Source organism: Pongo abelii, chromosome 2, assembly GCF_028885655.2.
Source record: "Pongo abelii isolate AG06213 chromosome 2, NHGRI_mPonAbe1-v2.0_pri, whole genome shotgun sequence".
NCBI lineage: Eukaryota > Metazoa > Chordata > Mammalia > Primates > Hominidae > Pongo > Pongo abelii.
In genome coordinates, this window is record NC_085928.1 from 139,492,805 (window position 1) to 139,516,929 (window position 24,125).

Here is a 24,125-nt window from a genome sequence, read left to right on the forward strand (position 1 = left end):
CCTGCCTCAGCCCCCTGAGTAGCTGGGATTATAGGCGCCTGCCACCAGGCCCAGGTAATTTTTGTATTTTTAATAGAGATGGGGTTTTGCCATGTTGGCCAAGCTGGTCTTGAACTCCTGACCTCAGGTGATCTGCCCGCCTCAGCCTCCCAAAGTGCTAGGATTACAGGTGTGAGCCACCACGCCTGGCCAAATTTTTAGATCTTTAAGAAACTGATTCAGGAAAATTTTGATAGAAATAATGAAAAACTCCATGCCACAAGCTACATTTAGTAAAATTTGATATGGATGAAACTGTTCATTCAGTCAAGTCTATTTGAAATAGAAAGGAACCAATCCTCAGGAGAATAATTTTGACTAAATAAAGGTGAAAAATTAGAAGCACCTGGGTGTGAAAAATAATCAAGGAACTAAATGGGCTTAATGGAATTCTCTCCAGAAGATGTTTTCAAATGAAACTTTGTTCTGGGATAATTTGGATTAAAATATATGCCAGACATCCTCAGGGGTAAAATGGTGCTATCAGAATGGCCAGTTTCTATCTCTGGTCCTCTTCAATGAAGTATCATTCAGGAGTTGAAGGGGTAGTGCAGGATGGGCAGCTTGCAGGCTGGAAGGACTCAGGCAGTCCATGAACTGCCGGTCCCTGGGATTCCTCAGAATATAGGCAGAAAACCACGGCTTTAATAAAGCTGAGAACAGACATCCTTGTCTCTTGTCCATTTTGATGTTTGTCCTGCCCATTCCTCCCTCACTGAGACCCCCCAGGGGTTATTGACCATGTTTTCAAAGGTTTTTGATCTTCCTTGGTTGGGTTGGAAAGGCTTCTGATGCTTTTCTTCATGAGCTTCTAGCCGGGGGAGGGGTTCTTTCCAGCAGTGCCTCTGACATTCACTGTAAAGAGGCAAGGACAAAACAGTATTAAGTTAAAAAGGACAGAGGCTTCCTATCAAGTGGTTGCCCCCATCCAGCAGGGGCCTTGCCCTGGGCCCTGTGGGGGTGAGATTCCTCCAGCGAAGCACGAGAGGTAGAAGCTGGCCCACCTGTCATTTGGCTGGCTCTTCCCTCTCCTCCGGGTTCTGCCACCCCGTCCCTGCAGGGTCACTGCTCACCTCACGCAGAGCCTGTTTCGCCCCGGGCTGGTATCTTTCCAACTTTCTCTAGAAGAAAGTGGGGCATTCCTTCCTCCCAATCCATGCCCAGGCATCCAGGGGGTTCCGGAAGCTTCTTTTGCTCCATCATTGCTTTGGCCAAGTGCTGGGGGGTGTATGCATACTGAGCCCAACCATTCCCAAGTAAATCCCAGAGTCCTTTTGGATTTTAAGTACTAAAGACATTTAGAAAGGGGAGTGGGGAAGGCAGTCGAAGGCCTGTGCCTCTAGGTGGGGAAATTTTGCCTGCCCCATGCCTCTCTGCATCTCATTCATCCTCCTGGCTCCCCTGTGAATGGGGTCCAAGTTGTTCCTCAGAGCAGGTGAGACTGTGTGGTGGGGGATAGGAGGCTAAGCTCAGGCAGGCATGAGGGCTTTCAGGATCAGCCTCTCTAGACCTCATTTTCGGGACTCTGGTTGTGGATGAGCTCAGCTCACAGCAGCAGGCCTTCTCCTTACTTCTCCTCTGCTCCTTGTTGGCGGTCTCTGCAAATCTTATACCCTCCAAACCTCCCTGCCCATCCCGACCTGTGTGACGGTGGCCACTGTGTCCTTGATTCGTGTGGAGAGCTGAGGCTGCGCTGCCTTGACTAGTACTTCTTTGTCAGGAGTTTGCAGCACCAGCAAGTGGTGTTTAATAGAAGTTTAGAATGAGGCCAGGTGTGGTGGCTCACCCCTGTAATCCCAACACTTTGGGAGGCCAAGGTGGGCGGATCACCTAAGGTCAGGAGTTCAGCCTGGCCAACATGGTGAAACCCCGTTATATCTACTAAAAAACCCCGTTTTGTATCTACTAAAAATACAAAAATTAGCTGGGCATGGTGGTGGGCACCTGTAATCCCAGCTACTCGGGGGGCTGAGGCAGGAGAATCATTTGAACCCAGGAGGTGGAGATTGCAGTGAGCCGAGATCGCACCATTGCATTCCAGCCTGGGTGGCAAGAGCAAAACTCCATCTCAAGAAAAAAAAAATTTAGAATGAAAGCTCTGGGTTAGGCCTGTAGGGTTATTTTGAGACTTAAATAATGTGCTATATCTATATACTATATAGTATATGTGTACTATATATGCTATATATTTTGAGACTTAAATGATGTACTATATTCAGAACATCTTATACACGTTATCTGATACAGAATAAACGCTAAAACAGTAACTGCTATGATTATTTTCTCCTTTGTAATCATCTGTATCCAGACCTATAGGTTTGTTAGTAGTCAGATACTAGGTTGGTCTGGTCTTGAGAGCTCTCTTCCTGACTTGGAGCTACCACCTGCTAGAGTATGACTTTGGGCAGCCACCTCCTTTGCAGTTGCTGGAGCTAACCACGGGCCTGTCAGCTGGACCCGCGTAAGGCTTCAGGACGGGGGCCACAGGCAGGAGGTAGCAATCCTGTGCACAGTTGGGTTTCTATCTTATCTTTGGTGCCCTAGCAGCTGTTCTTGCCATGTATTGCTGGCAGGGAGACTGTCCAGTTGTCCAGTGACTGTGTTAATGAGTTACTCCGGGGGTGGGTACACACTGCATGGTTGAGCTGAAATAGCTCCAGACTAGGGGTCAGGGGCTGTGGCTTCCTGGCTCTGGGGGCCACTAAACAGCTGTGTGACATCACTTATTCTGGGCTCTCCTTTGAAAAATGAGGGACTTGAACTGGGAGGTCTGTAAACTGCCCCCTGTCTTGGACCTTTGTTGTAGCCAATGCAAATGTGCAGATGCTCTTGTTCCTCCCTGAGAGCCATTGTGGGTAACAGTGGAAGTTGAGTCAGAGGGGCATGACTGCAGCCTCAAGAATGCCAGCCTTCTCTACCCGCCACCTCCTTTGCCGATGACCCTTTGTGGAATGCTCAATACATTTCCACATTTCCAAGGGCTTCACAGTCACAGTTGGCCTGGGCCAGTGTCTAACGAAGGTCACTTATCACATTCATTCATGAGCAGCCTTTTTTTTTTCTGAGACAGAGTCTCACTTTGTTGCCCAGGCGGGAGTGCAGTGGCATGATCTCGGCTCACCGCAACCTCCACCTCCTGGGTTCAAGTGATTCTCCTGCCTCAGCCTCCCGAGTAGCTGGGAGTACAGGTGCCCACAACCATGCCCAGCTAATTTTTGTATTTAGGTAGAGGCGGGGTTTCACCATGTTGGCCAGGCTGGTCTGGAACTCCTGGCCTCAAGTGATCCACCTGCTTTGGCCTTCCAAAGTGCTGGGATTACAGGTGTGAGTTACCGCGCCCAGCCCATGAGGGGCCTTTTAAAATTCTCTCCATGGAGCTCTTCCCATGAAAGCTGTTAGTGTCTGTAAGTCATGAAGGTATTTAACATTTTTTCTGTGTTGCATCTTATACCTCAAACCAAGCTCTGCTAACATTTTCCTCTTTAGTGATATTATAAGCAGGGCCTCACTTCTTCCGCTGGCTCATTGGGTTTCTCTGCTGTGAGTGAATCACTGCATGAATCACTACACACACCACAGGACCTGAGAGCATAGAGCCCTATTCAAATAATATATTAAATACCAGGGCCTGGGGCCTTTATTACGATGTGAAGGTAAAATGTTATCGGTTGTACCAAAGATTTCTAGGTGTCATCTTTTGTGTGATGGTGAGAACCAGATAGCCAGCTCTCTCCAGGATTGTGAAATTGATTGGTTTCTGACTTTGGAAGTTCTGTGTTTTGTGATGACACTGAGAAGCAATGTCGCAGTTAAACTTTCCTCAGTTAGATAAGTGTGTAAACTCTTTGGTGCTTCCTGTCTTGGCCTGGCCTGCTGCCTGATACCCTCCTCCTTTGAAGAATCTTCCCTAGGAGACCTTTTGACAGCATGGTGCTTCCTCAGTGCACCAGAGGGAGAGATCTCTCTCTCTCTTCCCCTTCTTACAAGGGTCCCACCCTCAGGACCTCATCTAACCCTAATTACCTCCTGATAAGGTTTGGGTCTGTGCTCCCTCTCAAATCTCATGTCGAATTGTAATCAACGATGTTGGGAGGTGGGTCTTGGTGGGAGATGATTTAATCATGGAGGCTGTTTCTCATGAATGGTTTAGCACCACCTCCCCAGTACTGTTGTTTCGACAATGAGTTCTCATGAGATCTGGTTTAAAAGTGTGTAGTGACTGGGTGCGGTGGCTCACACCTGCAGTCCTGTAATCCCAGCACTTTGGGAGGCCGAGGCAAGTAGATCATCTGAGGTCAGGAGTTTGAGACCAGCTTGGCCAACATGGCGAAACCCTGTCTCTACTAAAAATACAAAAATTATTATTGGTGTCTTAGCAGCTACTCTTGCCATGTATTGCTGGCAGGGAGACTGTCCAATGGTGGTGGCATGGACCTATAGTCCCAGCTACTCAGGAGGCTGAGGCAGGAGAATTACTTGAACCTGGGAGGCAGAGGTAGCATTGAGCCGAGATTGCACCACTATACTCCAGCTTGGGCAATAGAGTGAGATTCAGTCTCAGACAAACAACCAACCAACAAACCAACAAACAAACAAAAAAAGTGTGTAGCACTTTCCCCCCACCCTGGACCCAAGTCCAGGCACTGTATGAGATGCCTTGCTCCCCCTTTGCCTTCTGCCATGATTGTAAGTATCCTGAGGCCTCCCCAGAAGCTGAGCAGATACCAGAATCAGGCTTCCTGTACAGCCTGCTGAACTGTGAGCCAATTAAACCTCTTTTCTTTATAAATTACGCAGTCTCAGGTATTTTTCTTTTTTTCTTTTTTTTTTTTTTTGAGATGGAGTCTTGCTCTGTGTCACCCAGGCTAGAGTGCAATGGTGCGATCTTAGCTCACTGCAACCTCCGCCTCCTGGGTTCAGGTGATTCTCCTGCCTCAGCCTCCTGAGTAGCTGGGGACTATAGACTTCTGCCACCATACCCGGCTAATTTTTTTGTATTTTTAGTAGAGATGGTGTTTCACCATGTTGGGCAGGCTAGTCTTGAATTCCTGGCCTCAAGTGATCCACCTGCCTTGGCCTCCCAAAGTGCTGGGATTACAGGTGTGAGCCACCATGCCCGGCCCACAGGTATTTATAGCAGTACAAGAATGGACTAATATGGCTCCCAAAGGCCCCACTTCCTAATATAATCACATTAGGGGTTAGTGCTTCAATATGTAAATTTGGGTGGACACAAACATTCAGTCCATAACAGGAGCCTTCCTGGAAATCTCACTCAGTGTTCATTTACCTCTCATTAGCTGTCACTTACCAGGGGAACTAGTTGTAGCGAGGGCTGGGAAGTGAGGGTCTTTAGCTGAGATATTGCCTCCCCTTGAGACCACAATGAATAGAGAGAATAGACAGTGGGGCATGACAGGTGCCCAATGCTTACTTGAGTGAATGAACCTGTAAGTGCATGAATTATGGAGAGATGGCATCTGGTTTCTATGAGTTAAATATGGAATGAGGCCTCACATTAGTTGTACCTGTGATATGGCAAGGCAAACATGTATCTGATGTCACTGTACAGGAGAAGGAATCTTGCAGAAACTTCAGACACTTGTCTGGAATTTGACAGTGCATGTTCTTCTCAAAGGAAGCTTCAAATGGGCTTCCTCTTTTCCTTTGTAGAGATCTGGTTCTCTTATTTGGAACTCATCAGATGCATGGCAGAGGGTGTGAAGAGGTGCTGGGCCCGTGGTACAGCAGCCACCTTTCAGAAGGCCGTCAAGAGAGCATCTTTTCTTGCTTGAAGAAGTAAGGGATTCATAACTGAAGCAGAGAGAACTGGGAGAAGAGAGTTTACCCTTAAATGTTGCTGAATTGAAATATTAAAAAATTCCTAAAAAAGCAAATACAAATCCCATTTTAGGATCCTGTGGGATTCATCCTGTCTCCTGGAGTTGGTATGAAGCATATAGGTAGGAGAGGCCACCTATAGGTAGGGGGTGGAGTGGCTTTTAAGGTAACAGGTTCCCTCTGCTTCCTCTTGTTCCCAGCAGCTTGGCCAGCGGAGGCCCCGCAGGGCTGTCCTCACATGAAAGAACTAAGAACCACTAATGGGCCTGGAGGCACGAGGTGGGGCCGGGGTTGGGGGGTGAGTTGGTCAGCTCTAGGGAGGGTGGGCATCCTTGTTCTCCTTGTGTAGCTGAGGCACACCTGAGTGGAAGTGGGCGACTGGTCCCAGGGCCACATGGTGAGTCCACAGCAGGGGCAGGTCCCTGGGCCACTTTGGTTGAAGGTTTAGCCTGGCATTCAGTCAAGGTCTTCACTGGAGTCCTTTTTAAAAATTTGATCTGAGGTATCATCAAATCTCCTACAGGCACTCTGTTTTGTAATATGTCTTTAGGGCCTCAAATCCTTCCTTCTGCCCCCCCACCTCATCAGCCCGTGTTTTCAAATCATTTGTGTCCTTAGTCCTTAGTTCAGGATCATCCTCCTTTAAGAGGCCTCCTTGGTTCTCTGTACTGGAAATAATTTCTCTTCACATTCCCTACTATACTTCCCTCCCTGATGTGGCACTCGCACATACAGCGTTGTATTACGGACTTCTGAGTGTCCACTCCATGCTTGGTTCAGCTCTCCATCTGATTGGCATCGCCTGGAGGGCTGGGTCTGGGTCTGGTATGCAGTACACAATCACAGAGTGCTCGGGAAAGCTGTTCTTTGCCTTGGGGGCTGGCGTGCTCTGAGTCTCTGATTTTTTTGTTCCCCCTCCTTTAACCTTCATCACAAAGCGTCCTCAGCCTGTGGTTACTGAAGACTTCCTCGAAGTCATATAAGAATTGCTTGGGGAAGGGTGGGGTCCTTGTAGTTCCCCTCTTCCTGAGTCCCAGGGGCTGCCCTAGGGACATCCCACCAGGGTTTATGTAACTGACTTGGGGATGTGGTTAACCGAGGGAGGGTGGTGGGACGAGGGAGGGTGGTGGGACGCTGCAGAGGCGGGCTTGTGGCTTGTGCTCTGCTGGGGAATTCAAGGTGAGCCTGTAGAGTGGTGACTGTGATGTTTCAGTGCTGATTTCTCATGCAGTCACACAACTGCCATCGCACGGCCCATCTTGGGGTAAAGGTATCTACTGTCCACAAGAAATAGAATTGGAATCACCTGTATAATTGTAAGTTTCCCTGTGGTCACAGTAAAAAAGGAAAGATGAGGAGAGATGAAATGGTGAAATTAATTTTTTTCCTTTTTGAGACAGAGTTTTGCTCTTGTCACCCAGGCTGGAGTGCAATGGCGCGATCTTGGCTCACTGCAACCTCTACCTCCCAGTTTCAAACGATTCTTCTGCCTCAGCCTTCCGAGTAGCTGGGACTACAGGCCGGGTGTGTGCCACCACACCCGGCTAATTTTTGTATTTTTAGTAGAGAGAGGGTTTTGCCATCTTGGCCAGGCTGGTCTCAAACTCCTGACCTTCTGATCCACCTGCCTCAGCCTCCCAAAGTGCTGGTATTACAGGTTTGAGCTACCGTGCCCAGCCTCTGTGAATTTAATTTTTAAATTGTATTTATTTAAGAAGCAGGGTCTCATTGTGTTACCCAGGTTGGAGTGCAGCGGCATAATCATATTTCACTGTAACCTCAAGCGGTCTCCTGCCTCAGGCTCCCGAGGAGCGGGAAATACAGCCATGTGCCACTATGCTCGGATAATTTTTTAATTTTTTCCAGAAGTGGGGTCTTGCTATGTTTCCCAAGCTGGTCTTGAATACCTGGCCTCAAGTGGTCCTCCTGCCTTGGCCCCCCAAAGTGCTGGAATAGAGGTGGGATCCATTGCACCCAACTGAAATTAATTTTAATAATATATTTTATTTAGTATATCCAAAATATTATTTCATCATGTAATAAAAATTATTGAGATATTTAACATTTTTTTTTTGTACTAAGTCTTTAAGATTAGGGATGTCTTACATTCAATTGGGATTAATCACTTTTTTTTTTTTTTAAGATGGAATCTCACTCTGTCGCCCAGGCTGGAGTGCAGTGATGCAATCTCGGCTCACTGCAGCCTCTGCCTCCTGAGTTCAAGTGATTCTTCTGCCTCAGCCTCCCAAGTAGCTGGGATTATAGGTGCCCACCACCACGCCCGGCTAATTTTTGTATTTTTAGTTGAGACGGGGTTTCACCATGTTGACCAGGCTGGTCTTTAATTCCTGACCTCAGGTGATCCGCCTGCCTCCCATAGTGCTGGGATTACAGGTGTGAGCCACTGCACCTGGCTGGGATTAATCACATTTTGAACAATCAGTAGATGCGTGTCGTGCGGGCAGCTCTAGACATGTGGTCAGCTACAGTTGGTATTGGTTCTCCCATACCAACTTTCAAGGAGCATCCTACCTGATGCTCCTTGAAAGCAGGGACTGTGTTGTGTTAATTAATTAGGTCCTTCTCTTTGCCTGCCTGGTGCCATACTTGGCCTGTTGCTGGTGTCAGTGGGTGTGAGTTGAGTGGGGGACTGTCTGGCGGAGTGACAGTGCTGGGCTGGAACTCATACTGGCCGGAGTCTGGCACAGCTCTGCTTCTAGTCAGCTGTGTGATCTCAGGAAAGGCTGTGTCCTCTCAGCTAAGGTCCCCCTTCTATAGAGTGAAGTCTTTGGACCATGATCTCCGGGGGCCTTCCTGGTTCTGACTTGCCATGAATTGAGCCACAGATCTGGGCAGGGAAGGTGACAGGCCTCGAGTGAGGCAGAGCTTCTGAGAAAGGCTGTGGGTTTGGCTGTACCTGTCCCACGATGGGCTGGTTTGCCATGTCAGATTCTGGCTGAGGGCTGACGTGTTTATCTCATCCATTGGGTCCAGAACTGTGGAAACTGTTTGCTCACTGATTTGGCACTCACTCCCCCATCAGGGGTCCATTGCCCTGTCTGGCATCTATGAGGACCTGTGGGTGCCGGGAGTGAAGAGGCAGAGATGAGCTTGTTCTGGTCCTTGGGATGCTTATTTTTTGAAAGGTAAAATGGACCGTGGGGAGCCCCTGCCATTTTCTGAGGCCTCATGAGGATTCTTTCTCACACAGGCTCAGCTGGAAGCTCAGAAAGCCACGCAGGACTTCCAGAGGGCCACGGAGGTGCTCCGCGCCGCCAAGGAGACCATCTCCCTGGCCGAGCAGCGGCTGCTGGAGGATGACAAGCGGCAGTTCGACTCCGCCTGGCAGGAGATGCTGAATCACGCCACTCAGAGGGTATGAGTCATGGCCGGGTGTGCTGTGGGGGTGTGCACGTGCATGTGCGCTGGCTTCCCCCGAGCGGAGGTAACAGACTCGACTCCCAGGCATGTTGCCTGAAAACACTCTGAAAATCACAGGTTGTCATCTCCATGTGGTCTCTTGGCTGTGCTTGGTACGAAGCCAGTGCTCCAGAATGAGTCACAGTGACTCTCTGTGACAGCGAGAGCTGCTCCTTCCCTTATGTCGCTTGAGGTTTGTCTGGTTTGGGTCATCCCCGGGGGATCTTGACTGGACTCAGGCTTCCAGAGGGACCAGATTTTCCAGGGTTTGTTCCCATGGAACCCCAGCATACTGGCTGGGTGTCTAATCTGTGATGGGGAGACCTTGATGAACAGCCCTACATGGGGGCTGCACTTCGGGTATGTGCTGTCAGAGGAAGGCAGGGGTCGTGGCAGATTAGACCAGAATCAGGTGTGTCCTTACGACAGGCCTTCTGGGCTGGGATTCAGGGAGTTGACAGGCACAGAGGAAGCGGACTGTGTGTGATCCTTACTCACAGCTTGGCTTGCTGGGTTTTATGTCATTATATTGGGTTCTTTACCGGCTCTCATGACCACCTCTCAGGCTGCGTTACTCAAGAGCCAGAAATGGTGTGCCTTAGTCTGTTCAGGCCAAGACAAAATACTAAACAAAATACCATAAACAGGGTAGTTTGTAAACAATAGAAATTTATTTTTCACAGCTCTGGAGGATGAAAAGTGCATTGGTAGGTAGGACATTGGTAGATTCAGTGTCTCATGAGGGCCTGTTTCTTGGTTCACAGATGACCATCTTTTCCATGTCCTAACACGGTGGAAGGGGTACATGAGCTTATGAGGTCACTAATCTCATTCATGAGGGTTCCACCCTCATTACCTCATCACTTCCCAAAGGCCCTACCTCCAGATATGCTCACACTGGGGATCAGTTTCAACATAAGAATTTTGGGAGGACACAAACGTTCAGACCATAGCAGCTAGGGACAGTTCTTGGCTCAGCAGTACTTGGTTACCCCTGCCTAACTCTATCGGGTTTCTTAGAAGTCACACAGAATATTCCTGGATACCTCTTTCCCCTTCCAGGCTTGGCTCCTGGGCTGCCCAGGCTCATGTTCCTGGTATCCCCCCGTACCAGCCTGGGTCCATTGTGCCCCTCTGCATTCTCTGTCTAGATCCCCAGTGCCTGGAAAACCAGTGTAGGGCTGGTTTGCTGCAGGGTGGGTGGGTGAGCTGACCTGTGGCTTCAGCAGCTCCAATAAGACCCTGGACAGAGCAGGTAGGGGGTTGCAAGAGGTCTTGGTGACTCCTTGAGAAAGCTGTCTGGGGGACTGGATTAGAAAAGTCAGCAGGTTAAGGCCAATAGGATTTCCCTTTTAAATGTCACCTGCCACAGTGGCTCAAGTCCTGGGGGATCTGATAATTAAAGATGGCCTTGCGCTTCCTTAAATAGAAAGCTTGGCACACAAATGACTTCAAGAGTCAAATCCGCGTTGACTTTATGCACCTCTCCCTGCAGCCAAAGCTGAGCTTGGCTTTGTGAGGCCTTGCGCCTCCTGCCCCCTAGTGGGTGTGATGAGCTTGGCTTTGTGAGGCCTTGCGCCTCCTGCCCCCTAGTGGGTGTGATGCTCACAGAGCTAGACATGGGCTAGAAAAAACTTTTCTGGGTCATCTCGAGAAAAATGGAAGGGGTGGCTGGAAATCTTGGAAGTTCACAAGCCAAAGCCCGATAGATATGAAAAGGACAAAATGTAAGGTAGCTTCTTCCAAGAAATTAGCTGAAGGGCCACTTTTCCTTTTTGCCCTTCTTCCACCCCAGCTGGAGACCCATGTCAGCCTATAAGCAAGCATTTCAGAAGTCATTTAATCTGTTCTTTAAAGGTAAACAAACCATGCTTCTGCTTTGTATATCTCTCATTTTTAAGTCCTAGGGCCCCAGTGGATAGTGGGTGGCCTCCCAAGGAGTGGCATCCCCAGACCTCCGCACTGTATAACTCAGGGCACCGTTCACACCACAGACTTTGGAAATAGTGCTTTTTGGAGTTGTGCAGTGCAAGACCTGTGGGGCTGTACAAGATGGCCCTGTACTCCTGAGGTCATGAGGGCTTCATAGGGCCCTGGGAGGGCCAGCTGGTATGTGCCTTCTCTGTGGCCACTGAAGGGAAGGGCCCATTTGGTTTTCTTGGGCTTGGGGGCAACCTCTGCAGATTGGCAGGTGTTCCGGGTCATACGCCAGGATTTCCACCTTTGAGCTGATGTTCCTCTTCCCAGATCCCTTCACAGTTGCATAGGCTGGAAATGCCTCTCATTGAACAGATGAGTTAAAAACAGACACCAGCAAGAGACAAAAGCCTGTGGCAAAGCTTTCCCCCATCACGTCCCTGTGCCACTCAGAAATTCAGCGTGCAGAGCAGGCTCTCCGAATGTAATGGATGATGCGAACATAATTCTTTCTCCAGGACACAAACTTGCATGGTTGGCTTTGAAACAGTGTCAAGTAACTGGGAACTCTCTGGACTTAGCATTTCCCCCAGTGGTGCTCATGTTGACCCCTCCTAGAGCCTCACGGGCCTGGCATGCTCAGCCAGCTGAAAGCTGCGTGATCAAAGGGCTAGAGAATGTCTCCTCCCATGTCTGCCTTCTGGGTACTCTAGGATGCTTGTTTCTTTAGAACAAGGGAGCTTCATCTCACCCTCTTCTTCCAAAGTATTACTTAAGGGTCTACTAAAAGAAAATTCCATGCTCAGAAAGGCCCAGGGCTGTCTTGAAGAAATGGCAGTGGCTTGGACTACACGATCCCTCCAGGCACAGCGGGACACTGGGGTTCCCACGTAACGTGCCCAAGATTATCTATGCAGCCCCTCACGCTTCCTGTGGTGACATCAGGCAGCCACACTTGGAGCCATGGCTGAAGCCAATATACTAGGAGGTGGCAGGAGCCTTGCTGTGCTCTGTTAGGCCGCATGCAGTGGCACAGACAGGGACAAAGGATCAGTTTTCTGCTCAGTGCTGGGGTTGACGAGGACTCTGGAAAATACAAGTAGCTTGTGGCAGAGCTGCCAACCTTGTAGTTGAACAGCCTTCCTTGGGGCACAGGGCCTGGGGTCCCTGCTGCTCCCCAGCTGGGGAGCTTGGGCAGCATAGGCCCCTTCAGCCTCAGCTGTTTTGGCACCGAAGTAGCCTTTAGGGGAAGGTGATAGCTTTTCATCCTCTGAGAGAGGGGGGCTGGCATCCTGGGAGGGAGAAATTGGCTTTTCTGATGTCTGCTGAAAGAGCTCAGACAGAGGAAGAAGGAAATGTGACTTGGAAATGCGAGGCACGAACTGTTTCTGAACTAGCCCCAGGTGGCTGCTGGAGAGGACACGACGCAGGCCAGCCCTTCTCCTGGTCCACAGTGTATATGAGCCAGGGATGGCAGGTGAGGAGCTGCTCATGACAGCCTCCCTGACGTTGGTGGGTGTGAACCGCCTCCCTTCCACACAGTGGGAAGAAGCGCCTTCTTAGGTCTCATTGCCCAAGGACGCAGTAAGAATCAGAAAAGAGTCTGAAACAGTCACAATGGAGATGCTGAGCAGACAGTGAGATTGCCTCCCTGGGCAAAGAGGCCCCTGACCGCAGCTCTGTGATGTTGGAAGAGATGTTGGGAGTGTAACTGAGGGTGCAAAGGCCTTGGAGACTGGGGAGTCGAGAAAGCTGTAACAGGAGGCTGAGGAGCTGTGCCTGGTGGATGTCTACTAAGCCGGTTGGGCCATTCTGCTGGTGTGGGACCCCGCGAAGAGGCTGGGCCAAACCAGACTGAAACACTCATTCAGTGCCCAGTGGTGCCCATGCAGGAAGGTGCTGGCTGTTTGCTGTCTTCTGTGGGCTGACATGAGCAGGGTCTGGGGCTGAGCAGTATCTCTGTGGTCCCTGGATCTTCAGCATCTGGCTGCTCCAGAGTATGGGGTGCAGTTCGCCACACCTACCCCTGAGCCACCCTCCTCCTTACTTATCCCACCACACCTGACCCACATCACTGCACACAGCTCATGCCTGATGCTAGGCTGTAGATAGAGGCGCTCCTTGATTACCTAGGAGACATAACCAAGGCGACATGCTTAGTGACCTTCTTCCTCAAGGCAGGAAGCTGAGGTATGTGGAGGTCTCTTCCAAGAGTTGGAGGGTTGTGTGTGTGTGTGTTTGTGTGTGTGTGTGTGTGACAGAGTCTCGCCCTGTTGCTCAGGCTGGAGTGCAGTGGCAGGATCTTGGCTCATTGCAACCTCCACCTCCCAGGTTCAAGCTTTTCTCCTGCCTCAGCCTCCTGAGGAACTGGGACTATAGGCACCCACCACCACACCCAGCTAATTTTTGTATTTTTAGTAGAGACATGGTTTCACCATGTTGGCCAGGTTGGTCTTGAACTCCTGACCTCAAGTGATCTGCCCGCCTTGGCCTCCCAAAGTGCTGGGATTACAGGCATGAGCCCCATTGCACCTGGCTGCGCTGGAGGTTTTGTATATAGATGAGAAGTGGGGAGATAGGGACAGGATGTGGTAGACGTGGCCTGGTGGGGCGAAGCAGGGGACAGTGATGTGCCGGCCACTTCTTCAGTTTTCACTGCCAGTATTGCCATGAGCTCGGAGCTTTCCGAGTGTTTTCCTGTAGAAAGCCTGTGCTTGTGCTTGCAGCCTAGAGGCCAAGACAGAATGAGGGCCTGTGTGCAGATGGTGAGAATCCTGCTTCTTACAGGGGACTCTCTGTACAGGAGCCTCAAATTACAGGTTCTACAAGTCTATTGAAAATGCATTCTGACAGCTCCTTAAAGGTAAACCTTTAATTGGATCCTTTTGTAATAAAACAGTCACCCCCAACATGTTGTCTTTGATGAACCTGAAGGCTTGAGTTTTCATAAAGGTTATACCAGTAAATCCTTAAAGCTTAAGATTTACTGCTGTTTCCCCAAGTATTAAGCATGAGATATTTTCAATGCATTTTGTTTCCTTGTGAAACATCTGGTTTTGGAAGCAAAGGGAAAGGATTCTCTTAGCCCTTTGGTCTTGGTTGAGAAGTCATGTGAGCAAGCATGTCACCTCATGCCAGCTTAGCTCAGTTCTCTCCTATTTTTCTTCTCTGATTTTGTTGTTTTTAAAAATTATCTGAAGCACTGAAGCCTTTGTTAAAAGATATTTTTAAGAAGGTAAAAGCATAATTGGGATACAAATATAAAATGTTCTCGTGTCAAATATTTTATTTCTCATTAAATAAGGAGGGATCTAACAGCGATGTTAGAATTCTTGAATTCAAAAAATACAAACTCATAGAAAACCAAGAATGCCTCAATGAATTACCAACAGATACAAAATAGACTATTACAGGGCAGTCAGTCATCCACTGCATCTGGGACACAGTTCATCTTCATTTCTCTGGAAAAAAAAAAACATTTGTATTAGTGTCAGTTTTCTACAACTTACAGGGTTGTAAAACAGCTTCAAGACAAAGTCAGAGATAGCCTGGAAGGGTGCCCTAGACAGGACACCCTGTAATTTTTAATACCCGTATAAAAGTCTTTCATAATTTTTCATGGTACCTTTAAAAATCCTTATCGTAAGTAATAAGTAAACTATCCTAGGGCTGATTGTGGCTGTTGACTGGAGGAGATGGTAGAACATTGGCAACCTTCCTCTGTGGCCTTCTCTTTTAACTGTGAACTAAAGACATGGTGGTACCTCCCTAAAATTGTTCTATGGGGTCTGAGAGAGCTGACTAGTGACCATGAGCCCTCTGGGCTCCTCTCGGATGCTCCCCAGGGAATACAGAATTAGAGAATAACCCTTTAGCCTAACCTCTACTGTCTCTCCCGTTTATTTTATAACACTGTGAGTGGTAGGCAGAAGACAGGGAAAGAAATCGCAAGCTGCTTATGTGGCCTGAACTGCAGTTTGTTTCCCTCCTCTTTCTTCAAGGCAGGCCTTGTTCTGATGCTTTTCTGTAGGTAAAGCAAGGAGAGAATTAACATTGCCCATGTCTCTGGGACTGGGCCTGTGAGCTGCTTTTGTTTTTTGGCCGTTGAGGGCCCTTGAGTATTGGTTTTGTAACTTATTTTTTTCAACAGACTTAACAAAGTGTTCCCACCAGAACTCTGACTCGTCTTCTGCTCACAAATGTTTGTGTACCTCAAAATCTTGGGTTTTAATTTAATTGCTTAAATGTAAAGTTTGCCCCTTCTGGATCCTGAGTTCTTCTGTGCACAGCCAACTAGTTCAGAATATTTGCGAAAGGACCAAACAACGGAAGTCATGGCTGCTTTTCTGGCTTGACTGCCATCGTGCCTGGCACGATGCCTAGTTCTTGATTTTGGTGGTCTCCCCATTAGGTTCCCCGTCTCTTAGGTTCCCACTGCTGCTGTTTGGCCATTTGCCTGCCCATCAGGCCTCTGCCCCAAGGTGTGAACAGGAGGAGCTCTAGGTGGCTACTTAGATCGAGGAACCTGAGAAGTGGACAGCTGTTGAATCAGAAAATAGTTCAAAATTTTCCGATTTTTGTTTTTCCATTTTCTTTCTCAGTCATTGCCACAGCCAATTAGCTATTTAATCTTTCCTCACAAGACTTTTTCAAAATAGATCAATAGGAAAAGAAAACCACTGTTGGGGAGTTGGTTTATTCTTAGTCTGACCACTAATTTGCTTAAATATATATCTAGATATAGATATCGATATCTATATATACATATATATTTTGAGATGGAGTCTTGCTGTGCCATCCAGGATGGAGTGCAGTGGCGTGATCTCGGCTTACTGCAACCTTCATCTCCTGGGTTCAGGTGATTCTCCTGCCTCAGCCTTTCAAGTAGCTGGGACTACAGGCATGCGCCACCATGCCCGGCAAATTTTTGTATTTTTAGTAGAGACGGGGTTTTGCCATGTTGGCCAGGCTGGTCTCAAACTCCTGACCTTAGGCGATCCACTCACCTCAGCCTCCCAAAGGGCTGTGATTATAGGTGTGAGCCACCACGCCCGGCCCAAAGAGTATTTTTATTTTTGAGAGAGTCTCACTCTGTTGCCCAGGCTGGAGTGCAGTGGCGCGATCTTGGCTCACTGCAACCTCCGCCTCCGGGTTCAAGTGATTCTCCTGCCTTAGCCTCCTGAGTAGCTGGGACTACAGGAGCACACCACCAGGCCCGGCTGATTTTTGTATTTTTTTTAGTAGTGACAGGTTTCACCATGTTGGCTAGGATGGTCCCGATCTCCTGACCTCGTGATCCACCCACTTTGGCCTCCCAAAGTGCTGGGATTACACACGTGTCACCACGCCTGGGCAAAGAATATTTTTTGAAAAATAATATAAGTAATACTCCAAGCAGGGGCTGTTCTGGGCTGGACTGGGCTGAACTCTGCTGTCATTTCAAGGTCATGGAGGCGGAACAGACCAAGACCAGGAGCGAGCTGGTGCATAAGGAGACGGCAGCCAGGTACAATGCCGCCATGGGCCGCATGCGACAGCTGGAGAAGAAACTCAAGAGAGCCATCAACAAGTCCAAGTAAGTCTGGGCACGGCCTTCCCTGGGGCCGTGCGGCTGTCCTAGTCTGCATCTTCTCAGCCTTTTGTATGACACGCACTCAAGGACCACCCTGAGTAGTCCTTTGATGTAGACCCTGGGGCCTCACCAGAGCCCCCCTGCTCAGGCTCTCTTGCCCCTTAATATTCTATGACCCCCAGAGGCAGAGGATGCTAAGGGGTGGGCTGCTCTAGATATGACTGAGTTAGGAAACACAGAAAAAGGAATTTCAAAGGCACATTATTAAATGGCCCATTGGCTGGGATTTGGTAAATTCACGCTGTACTCTGGGATCTGTGGCTGACAGTGTGGACAAGGCCCTATCCCTCAATTTATCTGTCAGTGTAATAGGGATGAGTTGTGTTCACAATACATGTTTCCTGTGATCAAGAGCTGATAAAATGCTGTAAGACTGGCTTTAGTAGTTTTTTTTTTTTCTCCAATCTCTTCTTACTACAGCCCTGTATATTTTTATACAATATTGATAATGGTGGGCAGGCACAACTGTGTACCCTCTCTTGGGGACAAGCTCCCTGCTTCATTCCCAATTGCTGGGCCTCCTAGCAAAAGGAGGACTTATGATGACCTAGACTTAACAGCCAAAGATATACCCAGAGCAGGCTGTGCAGGGCTACTGAAGGCCTGTTCTCCAGGTGTGGTCACAGCCCCAGCCAGGAGGGGCTGGGCAGTTGGAAGCTTGGCAGATGCCCAGTCCTCATGGAAGTGAGGGAAAGGTGACAATTCAGTGAGGAAGAGGATCTGCAAGAAGAGTTTGGTCCTCCTAGGCTCTGTACTACCCCCCAGTACCTTCACCCAGGCTTGACTTTTCTTTAGTTTCTGCTCACACTCTTCCAACATACATAGGTACACATACGTGCAGAGGAACAGCATTTAACCATTTACTACTGCACTTAATTGACTAGTGTATTTTTGTTTTGGTTTGGTTTTTGGTGTGTCAGGGGTGATCTCCTGAGAGCTAAGTAATAGACGTGTATATGGCATTTTTCTGCAGGGGAGGCAGGAGGTGGTGAGGGTTGTTGTAGGACCTGTGCCTGCTCTGGGCAAGCCCAGGCATCATCCACATGGCAACACCCAAGGAGGCCGAGCAGCAGCCTTTGATGCTGCTTCCTTTGGTGTGAATATGGTGGGTCTTTTCTCAAAAGACCCAGAACTCCCACTGCACACACATCACATACTCATCCATTAACCTGTTTAAGAAAATAAGTCTTGTGATTGTACTTTGCCAACCTTTTCAGACTCCGAGAAGAGTACAGGGATAGATCGTAGTCTTGGGTGGCTCCTGTCTGCCCAAAGGTTAAAATGTACATCTGTGCATCCCACAGAGTGGCTTCCAGGCCACCTCCATGCCCACCCTGCCTCTCCAGCCACACTCCCTTGCATGGATGCTTATGTTCCTTTTGCTGGGACATCTTCCCTGTGCCCTCTGATGCCCATTCATACACATACGCTTCACCTTGTGCTCCTTTTGGTCACACGAGAGCTTATACACCTCACTCTTTCCCCAAGTTTCAGGATTTTCATATCCACCAATGGCAGTCCTGTGTCCTTGTCATCCATCTGGATCCTCAGGATGCAGGACTTGAGAGCTTCATGGAGGGTGAACAGCTCAAGAATAAAGCAGTGATCTACTCTTAATGTTCAGGCACCAAAGTTCCTAAAAAAGAGCCAAGCTCTTTCGGCTGACCCAGAACCAAGGGAACTGCTAGGATGCCGGCATTTCTTGTGCCCATTATGTGGCTGAGTCGGCCAACTAATAACTCCAGTCTTTGGACAAGGTTTGGGAGGACCAACCTGAGACCCCCTCCTAGTGGTGGCCTTGCTGTGCTGTGAGGGAGGAGTGGTGCTTCTCTCTCTTCCCCAGTTGACTTCAGTAGAGGAAGAGGTTTAAGCAGCCCCTTCTCCAGCCTCATCTGCTCTTCATCCCTGGGGAGCCAACTTCATTAGAAGAGCAGATCCAGACCACCCTTACTGCTGGGTATAACCTGTGAGGCTCTGAACAGCCTTCCCACAAAGGAGGAACATGAGCTAGATTGCAGAGTCCCCAAGATATGTGTGTGTGGGTTCCCTATGTCTTGAGATGGGCCTCCTGTTAATATAGCCCTGGGTGAGCCCAGTCATTCCATCTGGTGTCTGTCAGTCTCCAGAGCTAGGAGCATCACTCACATGTCATGGCCTTGTTAAGAGTTTACTAAATATTGGAAGGACGACCTGGCCAGTGGTAGCTGATGCCTCTTGTTCATCTTGTGGAGTTGATTGTGGTCACTATATTATATTACTCTGATGGCTTTCCTTCCTGTCTTCTGCAGGCCTTATTTTGAACTCAAGGCAAAGTACTACGTGCAGCTCGAGGTATGTGTAGCTTTGGGCTTCGTCACTGATGAGATTTTTCTGCACTCAAAGCTTCACTTTTCTGGGTTAGCAGAATATCACATGGGCCACTTGCTATAGGGGAAAGTGGAGAGAGAGGCTTTACTGAGTTTTCAGACCTCAAAATTGTCTCGGTTGGGTCTTCAGTGGTCTCTGAACCTCTGTAACTGCCGTTCAGTCACTTTCTCTGTTGTACTAGGCCAGTGGTTCTCACAGCGTGCTCTTAGGACCAGCAGCATCAGCATCACCTGGAGACCTGATAGACCAGGTCCCACTCTAGACCGACTGAATTAGAAACTCTGAGGTTGGAGTCTAGTGAGCTGAGTCTTAACACCCAAGGGGATTTTGATGCAAGCTCAAGTTTGAGAACCACTGTACTGGGAACCAGATGTCTAGACTGTGGGACTTTGGTGTGTCTGATGCCCATTTTTGCTTCCCTGATGGGGTTTATTCCACCAGTGAGAGTTTTTGGATATTAGAGGTTGTCACCTGGATGGGATCTGGGGATGGTGGTGGCTGATTTTGTCTGGTGAATGAATAGCAGTTATAATGGTAATCAGGTCTTCGGTCATGTCTTGGAAAATTCCTTGAAGTAGAATGATGGGCAGAAAATGTACTTGAACCTGTCATTCAGAAAGCATCTTAAGGCTAGCAGGGTAGTCTTCACTTAGTCTCCTGTTCTCTTGACCAGCAACTGAAAAAGACTGTGGACGACCTGCAGGCCAAACTGACCCTGGCAAAAGGCGAATATAAGATGGCCCTGAAGAACCTGGAGATGATCTCAGATGAGATCCACGAGCGGCGGCGCTCCAGTGCCATGGGGCCTCGGGGATGCGGTGTTGGTGCTGAGGGCAGCAGCACATCTGTGGAGGATCTGCCAGGGAGCAAACCTGAGCCTGATGCCATTTCTGGTAAGTCAGGGGCTCCACTGGGTACGTGGGGAGATATCAGACTGTGTGATTTGTTTCCCAAGGTCCTCACTTTCTCTGGCCATCAGTGAAAGGTCTCAGAGTTGGGCAGGCCTGAGGGCTGTTTCTGGTGGGTTCCCATGTTTTATGGAACACTGTGTTCATTAAGATGGTACTAAGTGTTCCTCAAAGTCAGGATTCTGTGGTCAAATAAATTGGGAAAATGTTACACCTTCACTCCTCTTTGAGAGTCAAAGTATACATTAGAACATTCAAGGCTGAGAAGTCCTGCAGGAAAGAAGAGCTGTAATCAGATTTGTTTCAAATCTACCTTTACATCATTACTAGTGCATGTTGTGGGCAAGGGCCTAACTTTGTATTTCAGTTTCTTCACCTGTTAAACGGGGAGTATGATGCTATCTACTGTATATTATCCGTTGTGTAGGGTGGTGGTTCAGATTACATGAATCAACCCCTGACACCCAAGAAGCACTCAGCAAATGGTGGCTCTTACTGACATCTGACCATAGAGACCTCTTTTCTCAGGGCCACCCCCTGGAAAACTGATAGAAGTTTGAATTGGTTTCTGTCATGCTCATCAAGAAAACCCACCCAACACTGTCTTTGCATACTTCCTTTCTTTTCCATCAAGAAAACCCACCCAACACTGTCTTTGCATACTTCCTTTCTTTTCCTTACCTGTGCAATAATCCCTGTCAGCTCTTTCCCAAGCTCCTTCCTCAGGAGTTAATTCCTTCAACAAATATTTAAGTACTAGGTTCAAGGTAAAAGAAAAGGAAACTATCATTTGAACAACTACTATGTATGAGGTACTTTAATATATACATCATCTCAAACCCTGCATGGAGAGGATCATGAAGCTTACAGAGGTAAAGTAACTTGACCAAGGTCACACAGCAAGTAGTGGAGTTAGGGATTCAATTCAGGTCTGAGCCCATTTTCTGTCCCCAACATTACAGTATTTATCATTTATAAGAAACCTTTATGGAATGCTACAAGGCTGTTTTTAAAGAGAAGAGGGGGAAGAGTGGAGTAGGAAAGTTCTAATAAGGAGTGGGATTGTGGGCAGGCTGAGGGAAAACCGCTAAAGGCCAAAGAGGCTTTGAAGCCATGGGAATAACATGTGTCTGGGCCTTGTTATTTTGGTCTACCAAATAATGTGGCTACAGAGCATTGTAAAGGATTTCTGTTCTTTTGCAGCAAATGGTGATGTGGGTAGCCTTTGAGTGTGTTCTTTATGAGATCAGAAGTTACCTGGAAGATAACAAAGGTCCCAACAGATACTCCATGCTGGCCTGTTTCTTCTAGCAGCTCTTGCTTCTATTGCCCTAAGAAAGAAGCCTGAGTCCAGCTGGCTTTGTTTGGGATGTGTTACAGAGGACTAGAACCTCTTCCTGTGCACATGAGGATCTATTTGGGGGACTGAGGTGGAGTAAAGGTCCTAATTTGTGGCTGAATTAATCTTCCATTTTAAGGTGGTGTCTGGTGACACTGATTTCTTGGTAGGGTTATAAGGTTATTGGAAGGGCGCTTAATATCCATGGGATCCAGCTGCCAGCTGCTTCCCTTCCAGCTGCTTTAGAGGCTGGTCATCCAGGCTTGGGAAGTCACATTCCTTCATTAGGCACTCACAGAGGTAGAGATTCTGCAGTCCCCATGCTGTGTCTAGCTGCCTTCCAGCAGCAAGCACTTGTGGTGTTTGAGGAGGTGACAGAACCCATGTGACTGGTGTTCTCTCTCAACTTAGTGGCCTCGGAGGCCTTTGAAGATGACAGCTGTAGCAACTTTGTGTCTGAAGATGACTCGGAAACCCAGTCTGTGTCCAGCTTTAGTTCAGGACCAACAAGCCCGTCTGAGATGCCTGACCAGTTCCCTGCGGTTGTGAGGCCTGGCAGCCTGGATCTGCCCAGCCCTGTGTCCCTGTCAGAGTTTGGGATGATGTTCCCAGTGTTGGGCCCTCGAAGTGAATGCAGCGGGGCCTCCTCCCCTGAATGTGAAGTAGAACGAGGTGAGTAGCGGCCTTCTCACCCCGTCCCAGATGCCACAATGCCTCTGTAGCCTGACTGTTGTGCCGTTCCGTACCTCTGCCAGGTCTCAGGGCCCCCATGCTGCATTACCAGGTCTCTGTGGTTGTGCTGTCAGTATTGATCACTGAGGTTGTTTCCAAGTGCTGTTCTGGGGGTGCTCCTGGCTCCACTCAGCTTCTATAAAGTAGAGCTTAGGTCCTATGTCTCACATCAGAACAGTCTCCTTGGCAAGCACACAGTAGAGAGGTTTGTTTCTCAGCTATAAAGTGAATATGGCAAATTTCATTTCTATAGCTAAGGAATATATAAAACATCACAAGGAATAAAAGCAGTAAATGATTATGTACTAAGAACCTCTCTGATAGGCACGGTAGGCAACAGTGGGAATTCTACAGGGCTGAGTTAGCTGATTGGTTTGAGCTCAAGTGACTTAGAATTGTCAGTACTCACTTTTGATAATCTTTGTATTTCTATAGGAGACAGGGCAGAATTGTCAATACTCACTTTTGATAATCCTTGTATTTCTATAGGAGACAGGGCAGAAGGGGCAGAGAATAAAACAAGTGACAAAGCCAACAACAACCGGGGCCTCAGCAATAGCAGTGGCAGTGGTGGCAGCAGTAAGAGCCAAAGCAGCATCTCCCCTGAGGGCCAGGCCTTGGAGAACCGGATGAAGCAGCTCTCCCTACAGTGCTCAAAGGGAAGAGATGGAATTATTGCTGACATAAAAATGGTGCAGATTGGCTGATTCATCTTGGGCCCTGGCCCATGTGCATATCAACATTTATACATGGAACTGGAGAACATTGTGCCAATAATCATTTAATATATGCCAAATCTTACACGTCTACTCTGAACTGCTCTAATGAAGTTTCAGTGACCTTGAGGGCTAAAGATTGTTCTTCTGGGTAAGAGCTCTTGGGCTGGTTTTTCAGAGCAGAGTTGTTGTTGCGGGTAGACTGTGACCAGGTTCACAGCCTTTGTGGAACATTCCGTATAACGGCATTGTGGAAGCAATAACTAGTTCCTATGAAAGAACAGAGCTGGGAAGATGGCTGGGAAGCCAGGCCAAAGTGGGGGCAACAACTTGCTTCTCTTTCTCTTCTCACCCTCAATGTGTATGGGAAAATGGAGATGTCCTCTCCACTTTATCCCACGATATCTAAATGAAAAAGAAAACCCACACACAAAGCAAAAACTCAAGTATTAAGAGCACATATTTTTGACCCAGTGGAGGCTTAAAAAAAAAAATCCAAGAACACAATTCATTTTCACCACCTCTGGTGTTCAGAGGGGGCTTTTAAAAAAGCGTGTATGCTGGGATACCCATTAAAACCATTTTCTAGAAGGCTACCATGAGCTGCACTTTTTGGGGTGGGAAAGGTGAATGCCAGTGGGGATGCGGGGGGATGAGGGTAGGAGGGACTTACAGAAGGGGATTTGTGGCTGTCGGGGAGAAGGTTCTACAGCATTAGCCTTATCCTGCCAGCCAAGGGGATTTATTCTAAGAGAAGTGCATGTGAAGAATGGTTGCCACTGTTATTAGATTGACAAGATGTTAATTTCTCTGTAGGTTGTAACTTTAAAAATAAATGAAATTATTTAAGGGTTATGCTGCACTAGTATTCCTTAGAGGAAACTGTTCTTTAAAGTTAGGAAAGGGAGTAGGCAGGCATGTGTTGGCAAAGGCTGTTAATAGTAAAGTGTTAAGACTGCTTTTCTTTAATGTTTTCATGGTAATGCATATTTAGAGCACTGTATTTTTGTCTTGTTAAGAAAATTTAGCATTTCTAAAAGAAAAAAGCAGCCCTCTTTCAAACTGTTAATTCTGTCACAGCCTGTATATTTTAGTCATTTGTAAATCTCTTCATACAATAGTGACTTCTTTTTTGACTGATACAGTATCTTAATTACAAGGTTATTTTGTACTTGTCTTAATACACTGAGTGTAATAAAAACGGCTTGAGAAAA

At 48.0% G+C, this 24,125-nt stretch overlaps 1 protein-coding gene across 3 annotated transcripts in view; it reads left to right on the plus strand.

The window, feature by feature from the left end:
• Positions 1–24,125, plus strand: part of SH3BP5 (SH3 domain binding protein 5) — a 78,506-nt gene extending 54,381 nt beyond the window's left edge. Inside the window, exons 4-9 of one of the 3 annotated variants that reach the window (XM_002814037.6) lie at positions 9,092–9,256; positions 16,662–16,792; positions 19,138–19,180; positions 19,890–20,109; positions 21,875–22,135; positions 22,685–24,125. In XM_002814037.6, coding sequence (XP_002814083.1) covers positions 9,092–9,256; positions 16,662–16,792; positions 19,138–19,180; positions 19,890–20,109; positions 21,875–22,135; positions 22,685–22,902 — 1,038 coding nt within the window. In that variant the 3' untranslated portion in view covers positions 22,903–24,125. The remainder of the gene's footprint in view (positions 1–9,091; positions 9,257–16,661; positions 16,793–19,137; positions 19,181–19,889; positions 20,110–21,874; positions 22,136–22,684) is intronic. The other 2 variants (XM_054552576.2, XM_054552575.2) reach the window with 2 other exon arrangements.